The following is a 21,054-nucleotide window of genomic DNA, read 5'->3' as shown; positions in this document are numbered from 1 at the left end:
TAAGACTTTATTGTATTCAACCAGGAGATAGATTGTGGAATGAAAATCATGACGACGTAACAAGAATGCTCTTTATAAAGGAATCCCAGATCGCTGATCAGCAGGCTATAAACGTAGTTGGGGTATCTCCAGCAAGGATGCAGTTGGAAGAAGTTCGACAGATGCTTCTCAAATCAAGGGCTTTCCTGCAGGTATGACTTTTAAGTAATTTATTAATTTGAACACGACATTCTTGTCTGCATTATATCTACATGAAATGCATTCGTGCAAATTAACACTCCAAAAATATACTAATGACTTTGTAAATTGCGAAAACTTTATACTGTCGTTTCATAGAAATGTTATTATTATCATTCTTTTTCGTTAAAAGGCAAACCTAATAACAAATGCAAAGACATCATACCAATCAGCTATGCAGAACTGGGAAGAAATGATACGATGTTCAACAAAGTTAAAGGACGAAGAGAAAATGGAAATGAACTATATGAAAGAACATCTTGGATACATGAAAACAAGACTACTTGATGAAATATCTGACCCTACTATGAGTGATATTGAAAGTATACTGATGTAATTGAATCATTTGGACCTTTATTGTATCATTGCAGTAAATCTTCTTGGTTACTGTCGACACTAGTTCCAATACCTGCATTAGCGTCTGCTGTATGAAAGGGGTATGCTACAGCGCCGAAGAATGCTTCACATGAATGCCATGCATTGCCATCACCTTTCTGCCCTCCCAAATGAATGAATATGTCGTTATCCCACTCGGTTTTCCAATTTTCACACCACCATAGAACACAGTGACGATAGCGACGAGAACGACGACGTAGTTTTGTTGCGACTGCATAGTGTTGAACGATGTTTCCGCCGATACGATAGCCAATAATCACAGGTAGTTGAGACCCGTTTGGACTGAGAGAGTTGATAACCGTCTTGGCCACTTGGTCGCTATATGCACCAAGGAATCCGTGGAGACCACCAGTATTTATAGTAGAAATGTAAGCAGAGTCACCTTGTCTATCACAATAAAAACCTTCTACATGGTCCATGTTCCATTGTGGGGTGGCACCTTGGTCTAATAAACAAAACGTATCGAGTTCACCACGAATCTCTTCAACGTACTGGCGAACTTGATTGTTGAAAGTTGCAGGAGCAACACATTCCTCAGAGCCAGAAAGTCCGCCATCATCGCATCTCCACAGTGCTTTGGAATGGCCATGGGGAGTGTCAGAATGTGCCAGCCGGTCGTAGTAACCAAAAACCATTGCCCAGGCTACCGGTCCACAACCACTCGTACATTTTCCCACTTGATGTTGCCAGTAGTCGGGAAACAACTGTTCTTCATGAATTGATGAATATGTCCACTCCGACCAAGCTTTAGTTCGTGTGTGACGTTTGGACCGGTTTACACTTGTCAAATCGATTCCGAATCTCTTCAGAATAACTTTTCCTTTCTTCAAGTGTATTTCAAGATTGAATCCCACTTGTCTACCGTCAAGAACATCTATGACATATTCTCTATCACCATGCAATGCCAATGCTAACATCTTCCGACCCTTTTCATTAATGCTAATTTTCTTTACGTCGACTGTAATTGGGTCTTCTTTCTTACAGACATCCAAGAGTATTTTGCAAAGTTTGTGTTGCCATATCTTTATATCTGACTTCGTCAAGTTCATATCAAAAGGTACCACTTTTATCTTAACTTCGGTTACCATTTTATTCATTGGTATTTGAATATCGTCTCCTGTTGAGAGAAAGAACTGTGTAATTTATATATGATTTGGAACCCAATTTTACACCAATCTTCTAGAATTACAAAAATAAAACATTTTTTCTTTCCCATGCCCATTAAAAAACCGTAAATATGCAACTAGTCTGAGAGTAGAACAGGTGCACAACCTCCAATAATTTATAGAAAATCATATTTATGAAAAAAACCGTTGCGAGACTTTCTTTTTTCTCTGAAAAATCAGACATAGCAAGACTATGCCTGACTACCTAAAATTCCACAGAATTACTCACCGGGTGAAATGGCTTCTTCCCAGTAACTGTCACCATGGAAACCAGCCAAGACGCCATGTTCTTCATATCTCTCCGGTATGTCGTCATACTCTAGCATTGTTGACCATATCGCTGATCGATCCACTTTTAATTGTCGTCGGTCCCATTCTTCCTGCAATTCATCTAGTTCTTGTCGTATCAATATTTCCATCTTGACTCTTTTGCGTTTGGTATTCTGAAGCAATCGTAAATTGGTACGTGACCGTTAGTCATACTTAGACATTACAACCACCCCCACCACCCCGACGACTTGGTGATATCAAAGACCTAAGGCCTAATTTTAAAAATTCGATTGTGTGGTTCCGATTAAGCTCAATTTTAGAATAGGTGGGGTAGGTAGATTTGTTATTTTTTCATGTGTGATTGTTTAGTTCACTGAGGTAATTATGTTTTCCAAATGGTCTCTATACATCTGTGTCATTGGTTTCTTCCCATCAGAGTAGAGTGTACAGTCATTACACATTGGAAGAATAAATTTATATTTATTTATCATTACTTTTTCTCGAATATGTAAAAAAAGACTTTAGGGTTGGCAGTGAAAAACTAGATGGGGTCGGGTAACCGGAACCAAACATTTTTTTTCTTTAGGCCTAACATTGTAATGTACAAGATATGAGGCGAGGTATGTGCAGGGAGATAGCACAATCATTCATTCATAAAAGTAGCGAGTGGCGCGTTGTGTCACAACTGACTTACTGAAATTAATGAAGTTCATATTACCAATTAACTCAGTTTACACTTGGGCAATTGTCCTTTTATTGGTCATTGCTAGGGATTTCAGGAATTGGAGTTCATTCATACCGTACTATGTTTGGCCAAAACTCATCAATTTAACAGTGCTTGATAAGCTGTGTTATTCGTTTTTAAAGTCTCCTATGTGGATCTATCAAAATACAAATGCAGTTCTTCGTACAATTTGCAAAGAAAGAGCCTCTGGTTTATAAGATACAAAGTGTAAATAAATATGTATGTATATATATAAAGTTAATAAACCAAACAAACAAACAAGCAAACAAAACAAATGATTGTCACATGTTTTAACTTATAAATACAATGCATATAGCACTGTCACAACTTTAGTTCATTTGTCAATGAGTAAACAATCATAACCACGGGTATATCACACCTTTTCCTGGTCCCCAATGTTCCCCAAGATTTCCATCGTAGAGGCCACAATCCTGCCTTTCCCATCCTCACAGAACATCTGCCCATCTGGTGATAACATGAAATAACGTTCGCAGCGAGATTTTACTAATCTCGCTCTCTTTCTCATGAGAGTAGATGGTGATGGCACGGGTCCCTCAAGAGTTCGACGATAGTCACCAGTTTTTGCACTCGACGATAAGATTACATAGTCAGTTCCGTTAAGTTCTATTTCCCAGTATGCAATGTAATCACCGGGTAGATCTTTCCGAAATATCGGCATTGGTTGAGCTGAAAAAATACACACAATCATATCAGGCAAAACAAGAAGAAAGAATTGTTTCTGGTCAGCGCGCGCATCACTTTGTGTTCGTCCAGCCAATGCAGTCTGCAGATCCGTGGAGTAACATAAAATAACCATCCCTGCTTCAGTGAAGACAACTGCAGAGCCAATCATGAACAAGCAAATGACATCTGCCCCACATACACACTTGCTCTAAAGTACTAAATAAAAAGAACAGTAACTGCCAGTGATAGGTTTGTTGAAAATTAAAAAAAAATCGCGCCGTAGCACCATTTTAGACAAACTATCCTGACCAGAAACAATTATTTTTTTGGCCTTATGTCATGAGTGATAGATAATTTACGAACTGTGGTTAAATTTTCGTGACTTTCACTTTCTATAGTAATAAGTGAGTATAAATTAAGGGGGGTAAGGGCGTAGATTACTTTGCATTGGTGGGTTAGTAATTTTTTGAATATCTTTTCTTTCTTTCTTTCTTGTTTTTGCCCCTCCCTCTCTCTCTCTCTAGAAATACAAACTTTTAAAACTATTTTGTATAAATACATGGATGGTTATAATAACATTGTCACTATCCATCAACATGTTGAAAATATAAACATATTGAAATAAACGCGTTGAATGACCATATGAAAAATCCTAGTTGTAAAAGTGCTACCGAAAAAAAACCACATAGACTATTTCGCTTCGGATTTGAAGAAGATGAAAAAGAACGTCGAGTAGAAGGGAAATAATCCTCTTTTTAAAAAATTAGTTGTAAATAATCTACATACAACCATGATAAACTAAAGAGTGATTGCGCCAGAGAATAGACATTTCGTGTACATTTATTCATTTTATCGCTGTTATAAGCATGAAACAAGATGCTCTCGTGAAAAGTGAGAGGATATGGATGTCATGGTATAGAGGAGAGAACAGATGTGTATAGAGCAGTTATGGGACCATAACAAATACGTTTTAACCATCACGCGTGCTTGTACATGTAGTACTTTGTTATGTACAAAGGTTACGTGGTATCTGCAGTTAACATAATTACTTTTGACGTGTTAGGAAGACAGACGTACCTCGTTATATGTTATGTACATGGTAACACGCAACTGCAGTATGTCAAGCAACAAAGTGATTGACTGAACTCATGAACAGTTGCATGACACTGTATTTATTGTGACCATATTGTAGTCATATACAAACTTGGTCAAGATCTATCTAGTGTTATTTCCAATCTGAACCATGTTGTACTCTATCAACCTCAACATGTCAAACAATGTCTAACTGAATGATTTACGTGCCTTTTATTTCCTGTCCTCAGTACACATGTAGCATCAACGTACACCATAGATATGTAATTTGAGAGTGTGTTCAATCTAAATGATTGTATTACAGTTATCTTCAAGTTTCATCTTTCAATAACTTTCATAAGTGATTGCATTGCAGATATCCTCGTCTTTCAATAATTTTCAAAAGTTATTTTCAATACTTTAAGAATGTAGAAATGAATACGATTACAAGCAGCAACCACTTTGTATTCAATGTATTACAACAGTCCCAATTAGTTTACACCCTGCATCGTGTTCATAAAGTCACAAAACGAAAACTTTGAGTTCTCGTTTACTCTTCACCCACTTACATCTTTGCGCAGGCATGGAGTAAACCACGGGGAATATCATAGTTCACCAGACAGGAAATTATGAAATTACTTATCATATGTCAGTGCAGTCTAGACCTGTTATGACATGTTGACGTAGACAAAATCACGTCTCTCCCCTTCACCCGACATGTAAACTCTCTCTCTTTGACTCCATAATTGTTGGAACTGTATACTCCCCGCGAGAACTTATCAAAGTTTTGAATACCGCGATAAGTACATCAATTATCCTGATGTTGTTATTCTCTTCTATAATATATGTATGTATATATGTACAGAAGCCGTCGGCAAAATACGTCAGCACCAGGATAGGATTGCACCATGTGTTTGGTACATGATGTAGAAAGCAAAAGATTGACAATTAATTGAGGAAGCATTATGAGAGCAAAAGGTCATAAATTGGAGGAAAAATAGAATTGGGTTACTGTATCGATGATTTACATTAGGACTTGATATCTGGGATAACAACTACGAGAAATAAGCAATGGAGGGGGGGGGGGGTAAAAAGTCGTTCGGAAACATAATGAGTGAAATGGCCATGGTAGGCTTTTGTATTGCACTAGGTAATATTAAAGGTCGTCCGGTCACTATATGGAAGGTCAACACGTTTGTATGTGGACCACAGTCACTTGTAAGCTAATATTCTATTCCATGATGATTCTATTCCGGGATGATCATAGTACAAAATAATGACGTTATTAGTTATGTATGACATTAAAAATATACCAATATTTTCCGTTGCAATCACCGGCGACGGTATTTTTTAATATCGTAAATACCTAATAACGTAATTGTTTTGCACTATGATCATTCTAGAATAGAATATTACCATCCTGGAATAAAATATTAGCGCACAAGTGACTGTGATGTGGACTGATGTATTTTTGTTCTTTCTCTAGCTCTATTCATATTAACACTCAGTCTGGTAACTCACTGTGTTTTATTCTTAATTAAACCCTGGTGTTACTCACTCAATATGATTTAAACACAGACTGAAAGATTTATTAAATTGGTAAATGATAATATCCAAGACCCTAACTGAAACGTAAACGCTACATAATATTCGCTTACATACTGTACTAGTGGTGTACAATGATACAGCATTGCTAGAATCAAAACCAGATGAATTCTTATGCAGATGCTGGAATTGTAAGGTGAGACAAACCAAAGGACAAATAGAACACGAATGTACGTGGTCTCCTTCAAATCTTTTGACCTCATGACAACTATTATATTAAATCTGCTTCTTTTTGTTTGGCGTCTCACGTAGTAGTGAAGTCGGAGAAGGTTGCATGTCAATGCCCTTTGTCGTGAAAGTTTGTTCCTGGTACTCGTGGGTATGGTTTCAGTGTTTTATCGACTTTGACATTTTTGTTTGAGATTTGTTCCACTTATTTTATTCTTTGTAGTATCGAAGTCATTATTTCATACACACATCTTTTGAATTCCCTGCATTACGTCAGTAAGTATTTATACCTTCGTAAGATAGTGCCAGAGTTCGTGATGATGATCCGAAATGCCATACTAGTGGCGTGACTGCACGGTAGCATCTGTGCCATTTTATAGAGCTGCTAAATAAGTTAACGATACATACCTGTAATTTCATGCAGTCCTTGCAGTTCCATCTCCGCCAACTGCTCTTCCACTTCCCATGATAGTTGAGATAGGTCGAACTTGGCCATCGCAGGTATGAATGACATAGAAAGACACAATACCATTATCCGCAGTAACAGCGTCATCCTGCTGGTTCACTGAAAGATATCTCGGGACTGAAACCTAATCGGATGCTAAACCCCAATCTTATAACTTGTTTATCTTGGGCCTCTGTCTTGGGAAGTGTGTGTCAATTTGGCGGGGTGAAAGGGCAAATTGTTGTTTTCGATTCATCTACGTGTTGACGTCTCAACGGCGATCTATGCAGCCAACTGGTACTAGCACGTACTGACAGATGTAGACAATGTAATCCTTGATCCAAATCGGTATATCAACACCGGAAACTGCATTCTTATATTACTACACTTCTAAATTATTATGTACGTACAATGCAATGCATGTATGTATATGTATGTGTCCCAAGTATTCTGCGCTGTTGGGAATCTCCACTGACGTAGCCCGATACTTGTATCATGTCTTTTTATGTGTAATTTATGGGGGAATGCCAGATTCAGTGGAGGAGGGGGGGGGGGGGGAAACATGTAGGCTTATTTTAAACACACATCAAGATGGATGATGAAAAGCTGGGAATTCGTTAAAATATGTGCACTATAACGTTTGGTAAAAAAAAACCCACAAGAAAGTCTCCACAGGAAAGTGAAAACATACAAGAAAGATACGTATATGCGTAGATTTAGAGATTTCTATCGCTAGCTAAATGAAGGTGAAAACAGGAAATCAGTCATTTCCCATTACATCCCAAGTATTGAAATGTATCGGTTCAACTGGCATGATGACAGAACCGGTTGGAAACAAAATAGAATCGAAAATAAAAAAGCAGAAACAAATATAAAATACCTTCGTTTGTTATAATAGACTATATAACAGGGGAGGATCTCAGGCCTACTTTAATACTTACTGACTGATTGAACGCAGTCGAGAGCGCCACCAACGCTGAACTTGTTATTTGTTGAAAAATGGCTGCGCCCAGTAAAGTAATTAGAACAGGGAAAGTCAACGATGATTTAAAAACTGGTGATGAAGCTGGTGAAGACATTGCAGAATATGTGTGCATAGAATGTGGACATGGTTCGAATGAACTCTACAGATATTTCAGTGACAGTGTATTGAAAATAACACATTGTGTGAGTAAAGCTCAGCTCTTTGATCAGTAGTAATAGTACTAGTAGTACACTTAGTCCTGCTTGTAGACGGTGCACGGGTCTATATTATTACTGACACGACAGAATCGAGTCCCGGATTACTAGCAGGACTAGACTTACTATTAAATGTCCATTTCCTTCTCAAATCGAGCCCCGACTTACTCCGACTGCTAGCAGGATTATACAATCAAAATCGTAAATGGACATAAAACTGATCACTGCAACGTTACCCCCATCAATCATGCAATCATAAATCAATTCCATGCACAAGTTGTAATACCATTGACCTTATTACAGTCCCTCTATGCATGGAGTTATAATAAGGGGATATCCTTATACCTCCATGCTCTATGAATATGATAACGCCAAGAGGGACTGTGGCCCTATGAACCAAGTTAATGACACAAAATAACAAAACAGAATATTCTCTAGTGATGTATTTATTTACACGGTGCCATATGTTACATGGTCTGAAACCTCAATATATATTTGTAAACAAACCCATTCGTGTTTTTTTTTTTATTCCCACAGGATTACTGTGGGAAAGTGGTAGACAAGTACATAGAATTTGATCCTGTTATTATACTACTAGATGGTGTACTTCTCAAAGCTCAAGCATATAGACATATATTATACAACAGTAAAGTTAGTGTAAGTACAATGTGTAAATCATTTGGGGTGTGTTTCTGCAACAGGTAAGTGTGTTTTCTACTCTCAAAGACCTACAAAAAAGCCAGGAGTTGGACATAGGTTACCCAGGACAATTTTTCAATACATGTGTTTGAAGAGTACACTTTATCTGAAATAATTTATCTGTTTATCCCAGTCAGGATAAATGATCATCCCAATTGAGATAAATAGGGAAAGCACATTGTAAATCTTTTTTTCCAGTCAGGATAGATGTTATTCTGATCGAGAGTATACCTGACTGTATATGTAGTCAACCACCATCAAATGATATCAAATTCAGGTTTCTCCCTATATGTTTGTACAGGGACAATGCAATGCTACATCAGCGGTCAATAAACTCACCATCTACATTTTTCAATATTTTTTTTGCAACAATTTTCACAGAACATTGTTCTTTCATTTAGCAAGACTGCTGGATGGTACAGTTGATTTTGAAACTTGTATTTGAGACGTGTTTACGGGGAAGTGTAGCTGGTTTGTGATATCCATATTTCTGGTTTGATTCATACCAAAGTTAGTTGCTTCTGATTGGCTAATGTTCTTTGGCAAGATTTGAATCACACTTCAAAGTATAAATGGTTATTTCATTATGGTAGGTCTATACCATAAGTAGTAACTGTACTTAGCCTGTAAGATCCAGGCATTGTTTTTGCTTATATAATATGCTTCACTCCCTACTGTACTTTGTATATAGGAAAACATTAGATATACAAAAATGTGCATCATTTAAACCACAAAACACAACAGTAAAAGAGAGTTAAATACTAATATTAAACACACAATTCTAACTGTTATAATTCATATCCTGGTTCAGGTACATTGGAAGTTATGTGTTCTATGTATGCTGTGTGAAGCATATATGAAATGGTCACATCTCAAGTCACAGAATGCTGATGGTACCAAAGATTTCTTATACTATGCATTAGAATGGGATTATTATGCTATGTTCCTAATTGCTGGTATAGGTAGGTTTATTCCTATAACATAATGATGTTGTCTTAACATAAAGAAACACTAGACCCATTCCAAATCACCAGATGTGGGGTGATGTTGTGAGAGGAGGGGAGCATAGACTCATCCAAATCACCAGATGTGGGGTGATGTGGTGAGGGGAGAGGAGCATAATTGTCAATATAAAATGTACTGTATTTGACAAAATAAATATTAGCCAAATTTTCATATCAGAGTGTACTTATTCTTTTGCCAAGTATAGATCTAATCTAACCTATTTATGATGTGTATGATGAAATATTGTTATATTATGTGATGATGTGTTATCTCATAACTATTTGTTCATTGTAAACCTGTATAACTTGCTCTGAAAACTAAAGTTATGTGTACGTTGCATCACAAATAAATCCAGTTATGTTAATATATTGCTGTTGTTTTCAAGAAAACCCACTACACTATTAATGTCTTGAGAGATTCCTGACCTTCAAGTTGTAATATAATATTGAGGAGAAAGACACTTTATCATATTGCATCTACTGATCTACATGTATACTGAAACATAGTGTAATACACAGGATCTCAGCCGTATGAAATTCCTTCTTGTCATATTTCATCTTGTTACTTTTCTGCACAGAGTTTGCTTCTTTCATGTTTGGTGTGATTGCTGCATGTTGGATCTTCCTGAATATGATGTATGTCCCAGCTGTTGTTACACCAAGGTAACCATTGTCATAGTAACTTAAGTTTCGTAGGAATGTGAATATGTCATAACAATTTACTGTCACTGTAAGGTGTGTATAAGTAATGGACAGACAGCTGTACTTTCCGTGTCATCAGACCTTTGCTCTTGAAGTATTAAACACAAATCTGCATTTCTCTGTATTTTTTTGCTATTTGCTGCAGAGTAACCCAATCTGTATTGAAAATGAATACTTTTATTAAAATACTCTTTCATTTCTAGCTGATCAAAACAGCAGGTATTTTCATATAAGATTTAATATTAGCCAGGGGTCAGATGACAGCAAATGCTCGTAAAGTGCATTGAACTGGTGATATCAGCACACAACGTTTCACTGCATCAGACGTCTACACTTTGTAAAACCCCAAATGATTTTAGTGTCCTTGGCTTCTAATACTGTAAGCAGTTTATCAGATGTTTCCTACCATGAATGAGATTAGATGTAATCCCGGGTAGTTTTCAGTAATGGACTTGCTATTTCTCACTAATACAACACAACTTGCCAGTACTGAAAGCCTGATTGGATTACATGTAATCTCATGTATGCTGTGACATTATTGTGGATGGACAGCTGGTGTACTTTGTGTGATTGTGGTGTAAACAACCTGACACGATTTTATCATTCACATCATAGCTTTGCAACCAGTACTGTCAGCGTGAGACTTTCATTGCACTGTGTTTGTACAATTTTACAAGCCTTGTTGATAGATATAGCCAGCTAGCTACTGGTGGATGTGTACCTACCATCTGTATTATATCAGAGTTGGAAGGCATGGTTTTATTCTTGAAATTCAATCAGTACATAGAGAACATCTCACAACTTGGCTGTCTACATTGACCTAGCTACCATCTGTATTATATCAGAGTGGGGAGACCTGGTTTTGATAGTGAATTTCAATCAGTACCGGTACATAGAGAAATCTCACAACTTGGCTGTCAACATTAACCTATCATGGTGATGTGATATAGAGCATAACTCACCAATCTTTTAACTATAGAGAATTCACTAACACTCCCCACACTGAAACATACTGAAATATGAATCTAAAAATAGAAGCCAATTTCTTTAACAGTTCAACACAAACAATGAAAATTATGCAAAAAAATGATTTAAATTCTTAGAAAGTTGTGAAGTGATGGCCAGTGCTCCTTCCATGGCCTACCTTTGTTTGCCAAGCTAGTCTGACATCTTCCCAGATATGTAATGCCATGTTTGCTAGTCTGGTAGCATCTAGCACTTTTAATAATAACATCAACACAACTTACCTGCTTCATATATACAGTTTACTACACTACTATATTTATTGCATCCTAAAAGGTAACTAGGAAAGTATTGTGAGTAGGTACTTGGTACAAGGACTACTACTAGTACTAGGTGGGTGTAGTTGACTTTTTACCACACAGACGTAACTTGCAACATTATGTTATATATACTAATGTGTGTTTATTTCTGTATTTGTCCATACTTACAGATATTTGATACTAGGCTGTAGTTTGATTTTCACCACACAGGCATCATTTACAATATTACATCACAAACTAATGTGTGTTTATTTCTCTATTTGCCCACAGTGTAAGCTTGCAAGTTAGAGCATTGATGTTGTCAGGTTCTGGTAAACTATTAGTCATTCCTGCAGTCATCTGGGGACAAAGTAGTAGTCTTCTATTGCTCTGGTTGACCAGTTTGTTTGTTTTCACATCAAGTGTACAGTCCATAAAAGGTAATTTATAGTGACCTTTGACCTATGGTTGAAAACATGGACTAGACTGAATGAAACCATTTCATTGAGCAAGATGGCATTGATAAACAGAGACCACACCAGAAAAGTCAATTTGTAACATGAGATGTAGGGTTTTAGGATTATGGTGCATCAAAGGAACATATTTTAGGGTAAATTTAGATTTGAAAATCCAGACAGATTAGTTCTCTACTGGTGCACTGTGACACCCCTGTGCCAACCATTACTTGTATTTTTCAGTTTCAACAAAACATTCCCTGTTAGCTGTAATGGGTACTGTCTGGAGGGGGCTAAAGCAATAGGCTTTGTCAATGTGTGTGTCTGTTCATTCATACTTAAAAACCAACCAAGTCTTCACTTTCCATCGGAAGCCCATTTACATTCAATTTGTTAATCTGCATCAACAGGACTAAATAGGAATACTCAAATAACTACCATACATTTAGCAGCCACCTGGTCTTTCTTAACGGCTAAGTGTTGTTAACATCACAAATAAGCAGTAGAAATTTAAAAAAAAAGTTTTAGACAATTGTACAAATATTTTCATCAAATTTAGAAGTGATTTTTTTCCCAGTTCTTGACTTCATCTAATTATTACTTCTCTCTAATTCAGTTTTATTTCAGAGACATACCATAGTTTGCTCTATGTTGGTGTTATGTGGATATACAGTACAGATACTGGTTCAGAAATTTCTAACTCCAAGTCTGGAACTGGCTCTACTCAGCTGATAGATCCTCCTCTATGTCTCAAGTTTTGAATAATTGTATTGCTGTATACTTTGGTGTAGACAATATGTATTCTAAGAAACGGAACTGATGTACGATCTTAGTTTGTGGGATCGTTGGGAGACATATCAGTCTTCCATGTGAATTGATATATAGTCTTCAAGAAGTCTTTGTGTCAGAAGTCAACTCGCGCCAACTTTTTTCCAAACCGGATCATCAATGCATGGAATAAACTGCCAACAAAAATTGTTACAGCGAATACTATCAACTCTTTCAAAAACACTCTAGACAGTCACTGGGCTGAATACAAATACATCATTAACATAAACTTGGATAGTGTTTGATTTATATACATGTTACTATTCGTGGAACTTTGGACTATGGACTGTTGAACATTTGATTTTTTTTTTACCTTTGATCGGCTCATAGGCTTTTAGCCTTCAAAGCTGTACATAATATGAATATGAATATATCCTACAACTTATGTATATGATGTACATTTATTACTTACCTAGATGGACTTTAATGATGTTTGTGACTTATCTAATAAATCCTACTTTTTGCAATAGTTGACTCATTACTCTCATATGTAGGTCAACATGTGAAGAATGGATATGTATTATGTTAATAATGCTAACAACTACCGGGGTATTAACATTTTGTTTCAATGTGCAGTTTTTGTACTGAAGACTTCACCTTATAGGTATTATGAACAAACAAGCGCACACACACACACACACACACACGCGCACGCACGCACATACATACATACATACATACATACATACATACATACATACATACACACACACACATACATACATACATACATACATACATACATACATACATACATACATACATACATACATACAGTCATGAAGTCAGCCACAACACAATATATCACCACGAGGAAATACCAAAGTCAAAGCTGAAGAACTTTATTTACAATCTGATAAAAGTCATGATTTCACAAAGTAGAAATTAAAACACCACATTTATGTAATCTTGATATGCAGAGATTGACAGTCACATTGACCAATGTTATATATCAGCAATTTCTTTCTATAATGTGTGTTTCTGCTACATGTCTGATAAATATTCAGTATCAGCCAGTGAGATATTGGTAAAAGAAAAGAGGTAGGAAAAAAACAGCTGAACTAAGTAAAGAGATCAGAATGAGTAAACGGGTTGTCATTAAAGGACCTTGGAGGGAGTTATGACATAGGATTGGTATGCAGCAGTCTCCATATATAAAGCCAGCCTTTGTAAAGTCACACAAGTCACAAACCAATGAAGAGACAGCAAAAGTCAAAATGGTTATGAAAATATCAAGGTAGAAACAGCAAGGTCCATGGAAAATATGTATTAATATTTACAATATAATACAAAGGGTAGAAAATATTTAGATACAACAGCCCTGAAAATGTCATCAATACTTAGAAATAGAGCAGCACCCAGTGTTTAAGTACTTTAGTATAATATATCAGTCCTAAAAGGAAAATACTGGAGTAATGTGTGTGTGTGTGTATTTTGGTGACACAAGCTGAGTAACACATGATGCAATACACTGACTTATATACAAATACAGGTATTTTTTTCTCTCTTCATGTCTATCCTGACAGTGTCACTAGTATGGGTACAAACAGGTCTAACATTTATGCAACAAATAACAAAGTAAAGTAACTGATCTCACAAACTGTATCTGTACATACGGCTGTTACATCATGATCTAAACACAAAAACTGACAACCTCTACTAAAACAAGTCTGGATTGCTCACATTTCTCAATATATATGAAACTCTATAACATTCAAATATTTGATATCTGTTCTGTCCCCTATGTTATGACACAAGTAGTATTTTATAGTAATCTCCAAATGTACATATCTCAACTTACTGAATACTAAAACAGGACAATGGTTGCATATTATGGTCTGGGAGTTTCAAAGATTTTAGTCATCAACATATAATCCAAAGATGATCAGAAATTGATTAATAAAGTTTGGTAACTGCCAGTGTTTGTGGTTGTCGACAAGCTGAGCAACAGAATTTCCAAAGTAATACTGAAAGTAATATTTCATACTAAGTATACATAGACTAGCTCACATCGTGTGATTATCAATATCTTCACTTAATTTTAACATAAATTACAAAGCGCACTGAAACAAATATGTACTAACAGCAGAGTTCAACACAGTCAGTTTGGCAGTGGCTGAGTTGAATATATGGAACTCGAGTACATGTCAAGTTACAAATAGTCACAATATTTGGTTTTTCTGTAGTTTGATAGTACCATAAATGAGAACTGGATGGTCTCAACAAAACTCAACTCACAAAGTACAGACTAGCTTTTGCCCTGTTAGACAGACCATTATCAGGTCAGTATTTTGTTAATATAAAAGAGTCTGGTCTTGGTAACTGGAAATGTAACTTGATTCATACCGAGTTCCACAGTAAATTTTAACCGAATAATAAACATGATAAACTATAAATTTCAACCAAATAAATGACAGATTGATTGTTTTTGAAATAATGAAATCATCACTCTGAGAATGGATGGATGAAGCTCTATGAGTTGTCAAAGGATAGTGATTTTGGTTTTCAACATTACAAGTTACGCTCGCTAGATTTTATTAACACTAATCTGAGAATAAAATCTGAATTCAGATTGATACAATCTCTATATATACCTTTGTTTATTCAAATTACATGTAAAAAATTCTAACATGAAAATTAAATCAACTCGTAAAGGAAATACAGCTAGCTAACACACTGTCTCCCCCCCCTTTTTTTTGTTGTTGAAAAACTTTATAAATGATTCAAATTCTCTTGCAGTTTTCAATAGCAATGTGTCATTTATATCACAGACAAGTTTCCTTGTCTGTTTACATGCTGCATTCTATCAATATGTGTAGGTGGGGAACAAGATTAAGGTCCTAGTAAAATACACTGAATGTACCTCTATGTTTTAAGAAATGTACACATTTGTACAGAGTACTTAATTACTGACTATACAGCATGAAAAACTTAGAATACCACACCTTCCTAATACATCCAGCTTTTAGCCATCATAAACTACACAATATCAATACAAAGTTTCAACAGTATTAAGCTGTATGTTGTAGGCTTCCAATAAAGAAACCACATTTGTACATCATTCAATTGTAGATGTTTCTATCTTTCCAAATAAGTAAATGCTGAACTTCACTTTTCACAATTTTACAAAAAAAGTAATGTTTTCACAATGTTCTAAAACATCATACTCATTAGCATGAAGCTCCATAATGGAAATAACATGAAGCTGGTTTTGTGATAAAACTTTAGGACCAATGAAATACAGGGTAAAATTGGATCAATGAAATACAGGGTTTGTAGTAATACTCTACACTACATATAACTCATGGTTTTGATCATCACATAAGGCACTGTGAGGCGGTTTTTTGATGTCATACCACTTGAGTACTGGAGTAACTTCCCTACTGTGTAGACTGTATATCAAAAATACATGCATTTAAACACACATTGTTCTTACTGACTTTGGTTATATACTGTAAATGAATTGGCACAATAACACACAGTGGATGTTAAAGGTCTCTACTGTGATCCTGAAAATAGTTGTTCTCTTTGATGATTCATTCATGCCACTCAAAATAATTGTTTTGTCATGCTAATGAATTGTTGAAGGTTTGAAGAATATTTGGAAAATAATATTTGAGATTTTTAGAATTCTTTATTATTGTCTTAGAGATGTATACAAAACTAGCCTATGGATGTCAAATCTCTACCTCAATCTGTCTTACTACTGGTAATATTGAACCATACTGAAGAAGTGAAGTATGGCGTCATAAACTCGACATCTTTGCATACTGAAAACACAAGACTCATTTTCACTGTATAAGTCTATTTTCATGTTGGCACATCCTTTAATACAATGCAGTTGTTCAACTATTTAGTTATCCGTTCATAAATATTTACCATCACCCCAGAACTAATAATAATAGTAAATCTACTAATGAGTAAATGCATATACATTGCACTAGCATATCATAAGTCTTTCTATAAAAAAAATATATATATATGGTAACCCCTATCCCTACACCTAGATAACTAAAATAGGTCCAACTATATAGATTATGAGCACACTATACTTGGTATATGATATAGATAGATATAGATATAGTATATGGAATATAGATATACAATTTACCATATGGAGTAGCGAGAGACATGGGTCATCACAACTTTTAACACCCATTTTTGTTAACCATCTGGAGTAGATATCTATTTTGTTAATTTTTTCTTCACTTTGTTGCAAATAATTTGTTCAGACTGGCAACTGATGAAGACACTGTGACTACAAAACCTGCACTACAAGGGGCTAGACTACCTTTCATTTTGGTTTACAAGTCTCTCATTCTAACAACATACATAGTGGTTATCAGCTTAACATTGTCTTCAACTAAAGTCCTCTTTACAATTGGGAACATTTTTGCAGTGTCGGCAGACAAGAGAACTGCAGCTCCATGATTGTAGGATGACCACTATGAATGAAGTCCAGAATGAGTGGAGCATTACAGCGCCCTCTAGAGTTTGTATGTGGTTCATTCCGGTACAAGTGACGGAATTGATATAGCCCAGTACTGGTGTATCAATATACCCATTACTTCTCTACTCTTGTGTTTGAAAAATGAAATCATCTTTTTATTACAATATATTCACAAATTCAAACTCATATGAAGGCAAAAACGTCATAACCACATTGCGCCCTTAAAAGCTGCACATTGTAAATTTATGGCAGTCAGATCAACGATATAATTCACTATCTGTAAATTTTCTAATTCATGCAGCATAATAATCCTAGAAATGAAACTGTGAAACTAAGCAACAGTACCTGTGATGGCAATATAAAATTTACCAAGGAATTCTCTCAACAGATTTATGGACCAAGATTTACCTGTAAGACTTTTGGCATGTCTAACTTCTCATTTGCATTTGCCAAAAATATTTTGGAGCCAAACTGAATACATACCCTACAGGGTTTAAGGACATATTACAAATAGGGCATGGCATACCCTGCAGGGTTTGAGGACATTATTCCAAACAGGGCAGGGCATACCCTACAGGGTTTGAGGACATTATTCCAAACAGGGCATGGCATACCCTACAGGGTTTGAGGACATTATTCCAAACAGGGCAGAGCATACCCTACAGGGTTTGAGGACATTATTCCAAACAGGGCAGGGCATACCCTACAGGGTTTGAGGACATGGCATACCCTATAGGGTTTGAGGACATATTACAAACAGGACATGGCATACACTACAGGGTTTGAGGACATTATTTCAAACAGGGCATGGCATACCCTACAGGGTTTGAGGACATTTTACAAACAGGGCAGGGCATACCCTACAGGGTTTGAGGACATATTACAAACAGGACATGGCATACCCTACAGGGTTTGAGGACATTATTTCAAACCGGGCATGGCATACCCTACAGGGTTTGAGGACATGTTACAAACAGGGCAGGGCATACCCTACAGGGTTTGTGGACATTATTCCAAACAGGGCAGGGCATACCCTACAGGGTTTGAGGACATGGCATACCCTACAGGGTTTGAGGACATGTTACAAACAGGGCAGGGCATACCCTACAGGGTTTGTGGACATTATTCCAAACAGGGCAGGGCATACCCTATGAGGTTTGAGGACATGTTACAAACAGGACATTTCATACCCTACAGGGTTTGAGGAAATATTACAAAGTGAAGATATCTGCTAAGGGAAATACTCCTAAATGATTTGAATACTGAATTCTACAAAACAGCACACACTATTTTTTACATATACATGTACTGTTATTTTGTCATGTCTATAGTGGTGTACGCTATAGACATTGGAGAGAGACCAACATCTATGTGTAAACACACAAATGAGAAATAAATCTCAAATTTGATTCTTTCCAATCCCTCACAATGTATGTCAACCCAACCCAGCTAGCCACAGCCATTCAATGTGCAACAAAATGAGATCAATATGATCAAAGAAGCTGGTGAAATCCCAGACATCCAAAACAAATTACCTAACTTGAAAATTCCCTATATAAAAGGCACTGCCTTTCAATGTAAAAATTGTCCATTAATACTTTACATACGTTTAAAAAAATCCAACTGATACACTATGTACTTCCATAGATCATATTTCATGTATAATAACTTATAAAGATTAACATTATTAGTACATGATGATAAGTCTAATCCCATACCAAATTACTACATGGATTTATATATACGGTAAGTCTTGTTATTATACATACATATCAAACATCTTGTTCAAATTTGACACTGTCGAATATTTCATCAGAATCGTCTCTTTGTAGCACCTCAATCATACTTCGTCTGACAGATGGATGTCTTGCAATCTCCTTAGCAGCTTGTCTGTAGCCTTCTGCTTCACACATGTCTCGGTCTCTGTATTTCCTCCGTCCAATGTCACCAGCTGAGAGAACAAACAAAACCCAAATTAGTAGCATTGCAAAGATAGAGATGACCAAACTACAGCTCTGCTATAAAGTAAGCAGAAGTACAAAAGGAAGGTGGAAGAATGCAGAAACCTACAGTTACAGCAATATTAAGGGTTTGGTTCATGTGTGCATGCCACACAAAAAAAAGGTGAAAATCCAATTTCTGGTGATATCTGAATCACACTCAACTAAAGTTCTATTCCACACAGCAAACTCAAGGCAAAGAGTCATTACACCTATTCTGAGAAAGATCTAGCCAGCACAGATAGTTTTTCTCAGAATGCGCCTGTAAGCACATTTTAACTAGCTAGCCAATGCTGTCTAATAGTACTAACAATGTTGGGCCAAGACACAACAAAAGAATCACAACTGTGCCATTGTCATTCATCTGTTTCATCTCATGCCTACATCACTATACATTTTCATAGTATTACAGAGATGTAAAGAAAGAACAAGTGCAGTTTTTGTTTTCTACAAACATGTTAAAGCATATCTGACATCATTTTTGAACAATTTTTTTACCTATTAAGTTTGACTCTTGTCTTTGTTCACTGTGTCCATAGCAACTTTTGATTCTACTAATATATGATAGTCATTGCATATACAGGGAATACTAGTATAGGAAATCAAATCATTTTCCATAATCAGAAAGTCCCATGGAGTAATTCACAATGCTACTTCATTTACTTATTTCCAAGACTGGCATTCCCCTTTTAAGAATGCTAAGTTGGTAATATCTACCCCAGTTCCCCATACAAAGCATAGTGAGTCAAAAACAAAGTAATAAGTAAATGTACAGAAAACTAAATTTGACCAAAGTTCACCCTCTATTACAGTTTCAAACCATTAGTAATATTACTGAATGTATTGGAAACTATGTAAATTTCACCATAGTTCCAAATCTCTCTTACAAACTATTTTTAAAGCTTAGCAAACACACTGATTAGAAAGTGTATGTATCTTTGTAATGTAAAGGTATAACTTACACAACCCAGATCACATCTGGAACTGAAAAAACATCAAAGTTAGAGGATGCATGTGATGTATATGTAATATTAGAGTGTTGTGAAACATTATGAAATTATAAGGCATACTTGTTACATTCATGCACCATTAGTCAGGAAGAGATGATCTAATAACTTGGATCTTGGTATTCTTGATATGTTTGGTTTGTACATGATTGTGATATCATTGTGAGAAAATGTATTGCAACTGATATGACCACTACAGGGCTGGTAACTATGTCTGGCTGGTAACTATGTCTGGATAACTAAACAAACTAATAACAAGTACACAACAAAACATGCTGACATGCAGAATAGACAGGTCAATTGATAATTGATAAAAGTAGTCCCAACAAATAGTATTAAACACCACTGAAGGATGAATCATAGAAACAGTTATTATAATGTATCCTAGTGGACTTGCTGTTGTTTTGTGTGGCAATAGTTTCATGTTCACTCCTGGATGTCTTCATATCATGATCAACTACTGATCTAATACATGTAACAGATAGGTTGTGACATGTGACAGAGTTGAAATGTCATGTATGATAATGAGAATCGTTGAGGAATTAGATGATCATTCAGTCTGAAGAAGCATCCAGGGCAGGATGTGAAACTGATGCCATGCAAAACAACAAGTCCAGTAGGATAGATTGTAAATACTCCATTTTTAACTTCACACCGGATTGAGAACATTCATAGACATAT

General features: G+C 36.0%; 3 protein-coding genes across 4 annotated transcripts in view; 1 reads left to right on the top strand and 2 right to left on the bottom strand.

Moving 5' to 3' along the window:
- LOC144453138 (uncharacterized) lies at window positions 1-6,967 on the bottom strand. The gene is made up of 4 exons (XM_078144420.1): window positions 6,751-6,967; window positions 3,194-3,501; window positions 2,029-2,242; window positions 1-1,750 (listed from the first exon to the last, which is right to left on the bottom strand). The coding sequence occupies exons 1-4, from the start codon at window positions 6,893-6,895 to the stop codon at window positions 600-602; spliced, it is 1,818 nt and encodes a 605-aa protein (XP_078000546.1). The 5' UTR covers window positions 6,896-6,967; the 3' UTR covers window positions 1-599.
- Window positions 6,968-7,786: 819 nt separating this feature from the next.
- Window positions 7,787-13,003, top strand: LOC144446131 (protein ARV1-like). The gene is made up of 6 exons (XM_078135850.1): window positions 7,787-7,954; window positions 8,504-8,623; window positions 9,477-9,627; window positions 10,248-10,332; window positions 11,925-12,073; window positions 12,705-13,003. Exons 1-6 carry the CDS (start codon window positions 7,787-7,789, stop codon window positions 12,818-12,820), a joined length of 789 nt encoding a protein of 262 aa, XP_077991976.1. The 3' UTR covers window positions 12,821-13,003.
- Window positions 13,004-13,784: 781 nt separating this feature from the next.
- Window positions 13,785-21,054, bottom strand: part of LOC144450376 (pleckstrin homology domain-containing family D member 1-like) — a 28,369-nt gene continuing 21,099 nt past the window's right edge. Inside the window, exon 12 of one of the 2 annotated variants that reach the window (XM_078140984.1) lies at window positions 13,785-19,317. In XM_078140984.1, the coding sequence (XP_077997110.1) occupies window positions 19,139-19,317 (179 nt within the window). In that variant the 3' untranslated portion in view covers window positions 13,785-19,138. The remainder of the gene's footprint in view (window positions 19,318-21,054) is intronic. The other variant, XM_078140980.1, reaches the window with a different exon arrangement.

Source organism: Glandiceps talaboti, chromosome 2 (assembly GCF_964340395.1).
Source record: "Glandiceps talaboti chromosome 2, keGlaTala1.1, whole genome shotgun sequence".
Lineage (NCBI taxonomy): Eukaryota > Metazoa > Hemichordata > Enteropneusta > Spengelidae > Glandiceps > Glandiceps talaboti.
Note: the sequence above shows the minus strand (reverse complement) of the source record. Positions and strands in the feature narration are given on the sequence as shown.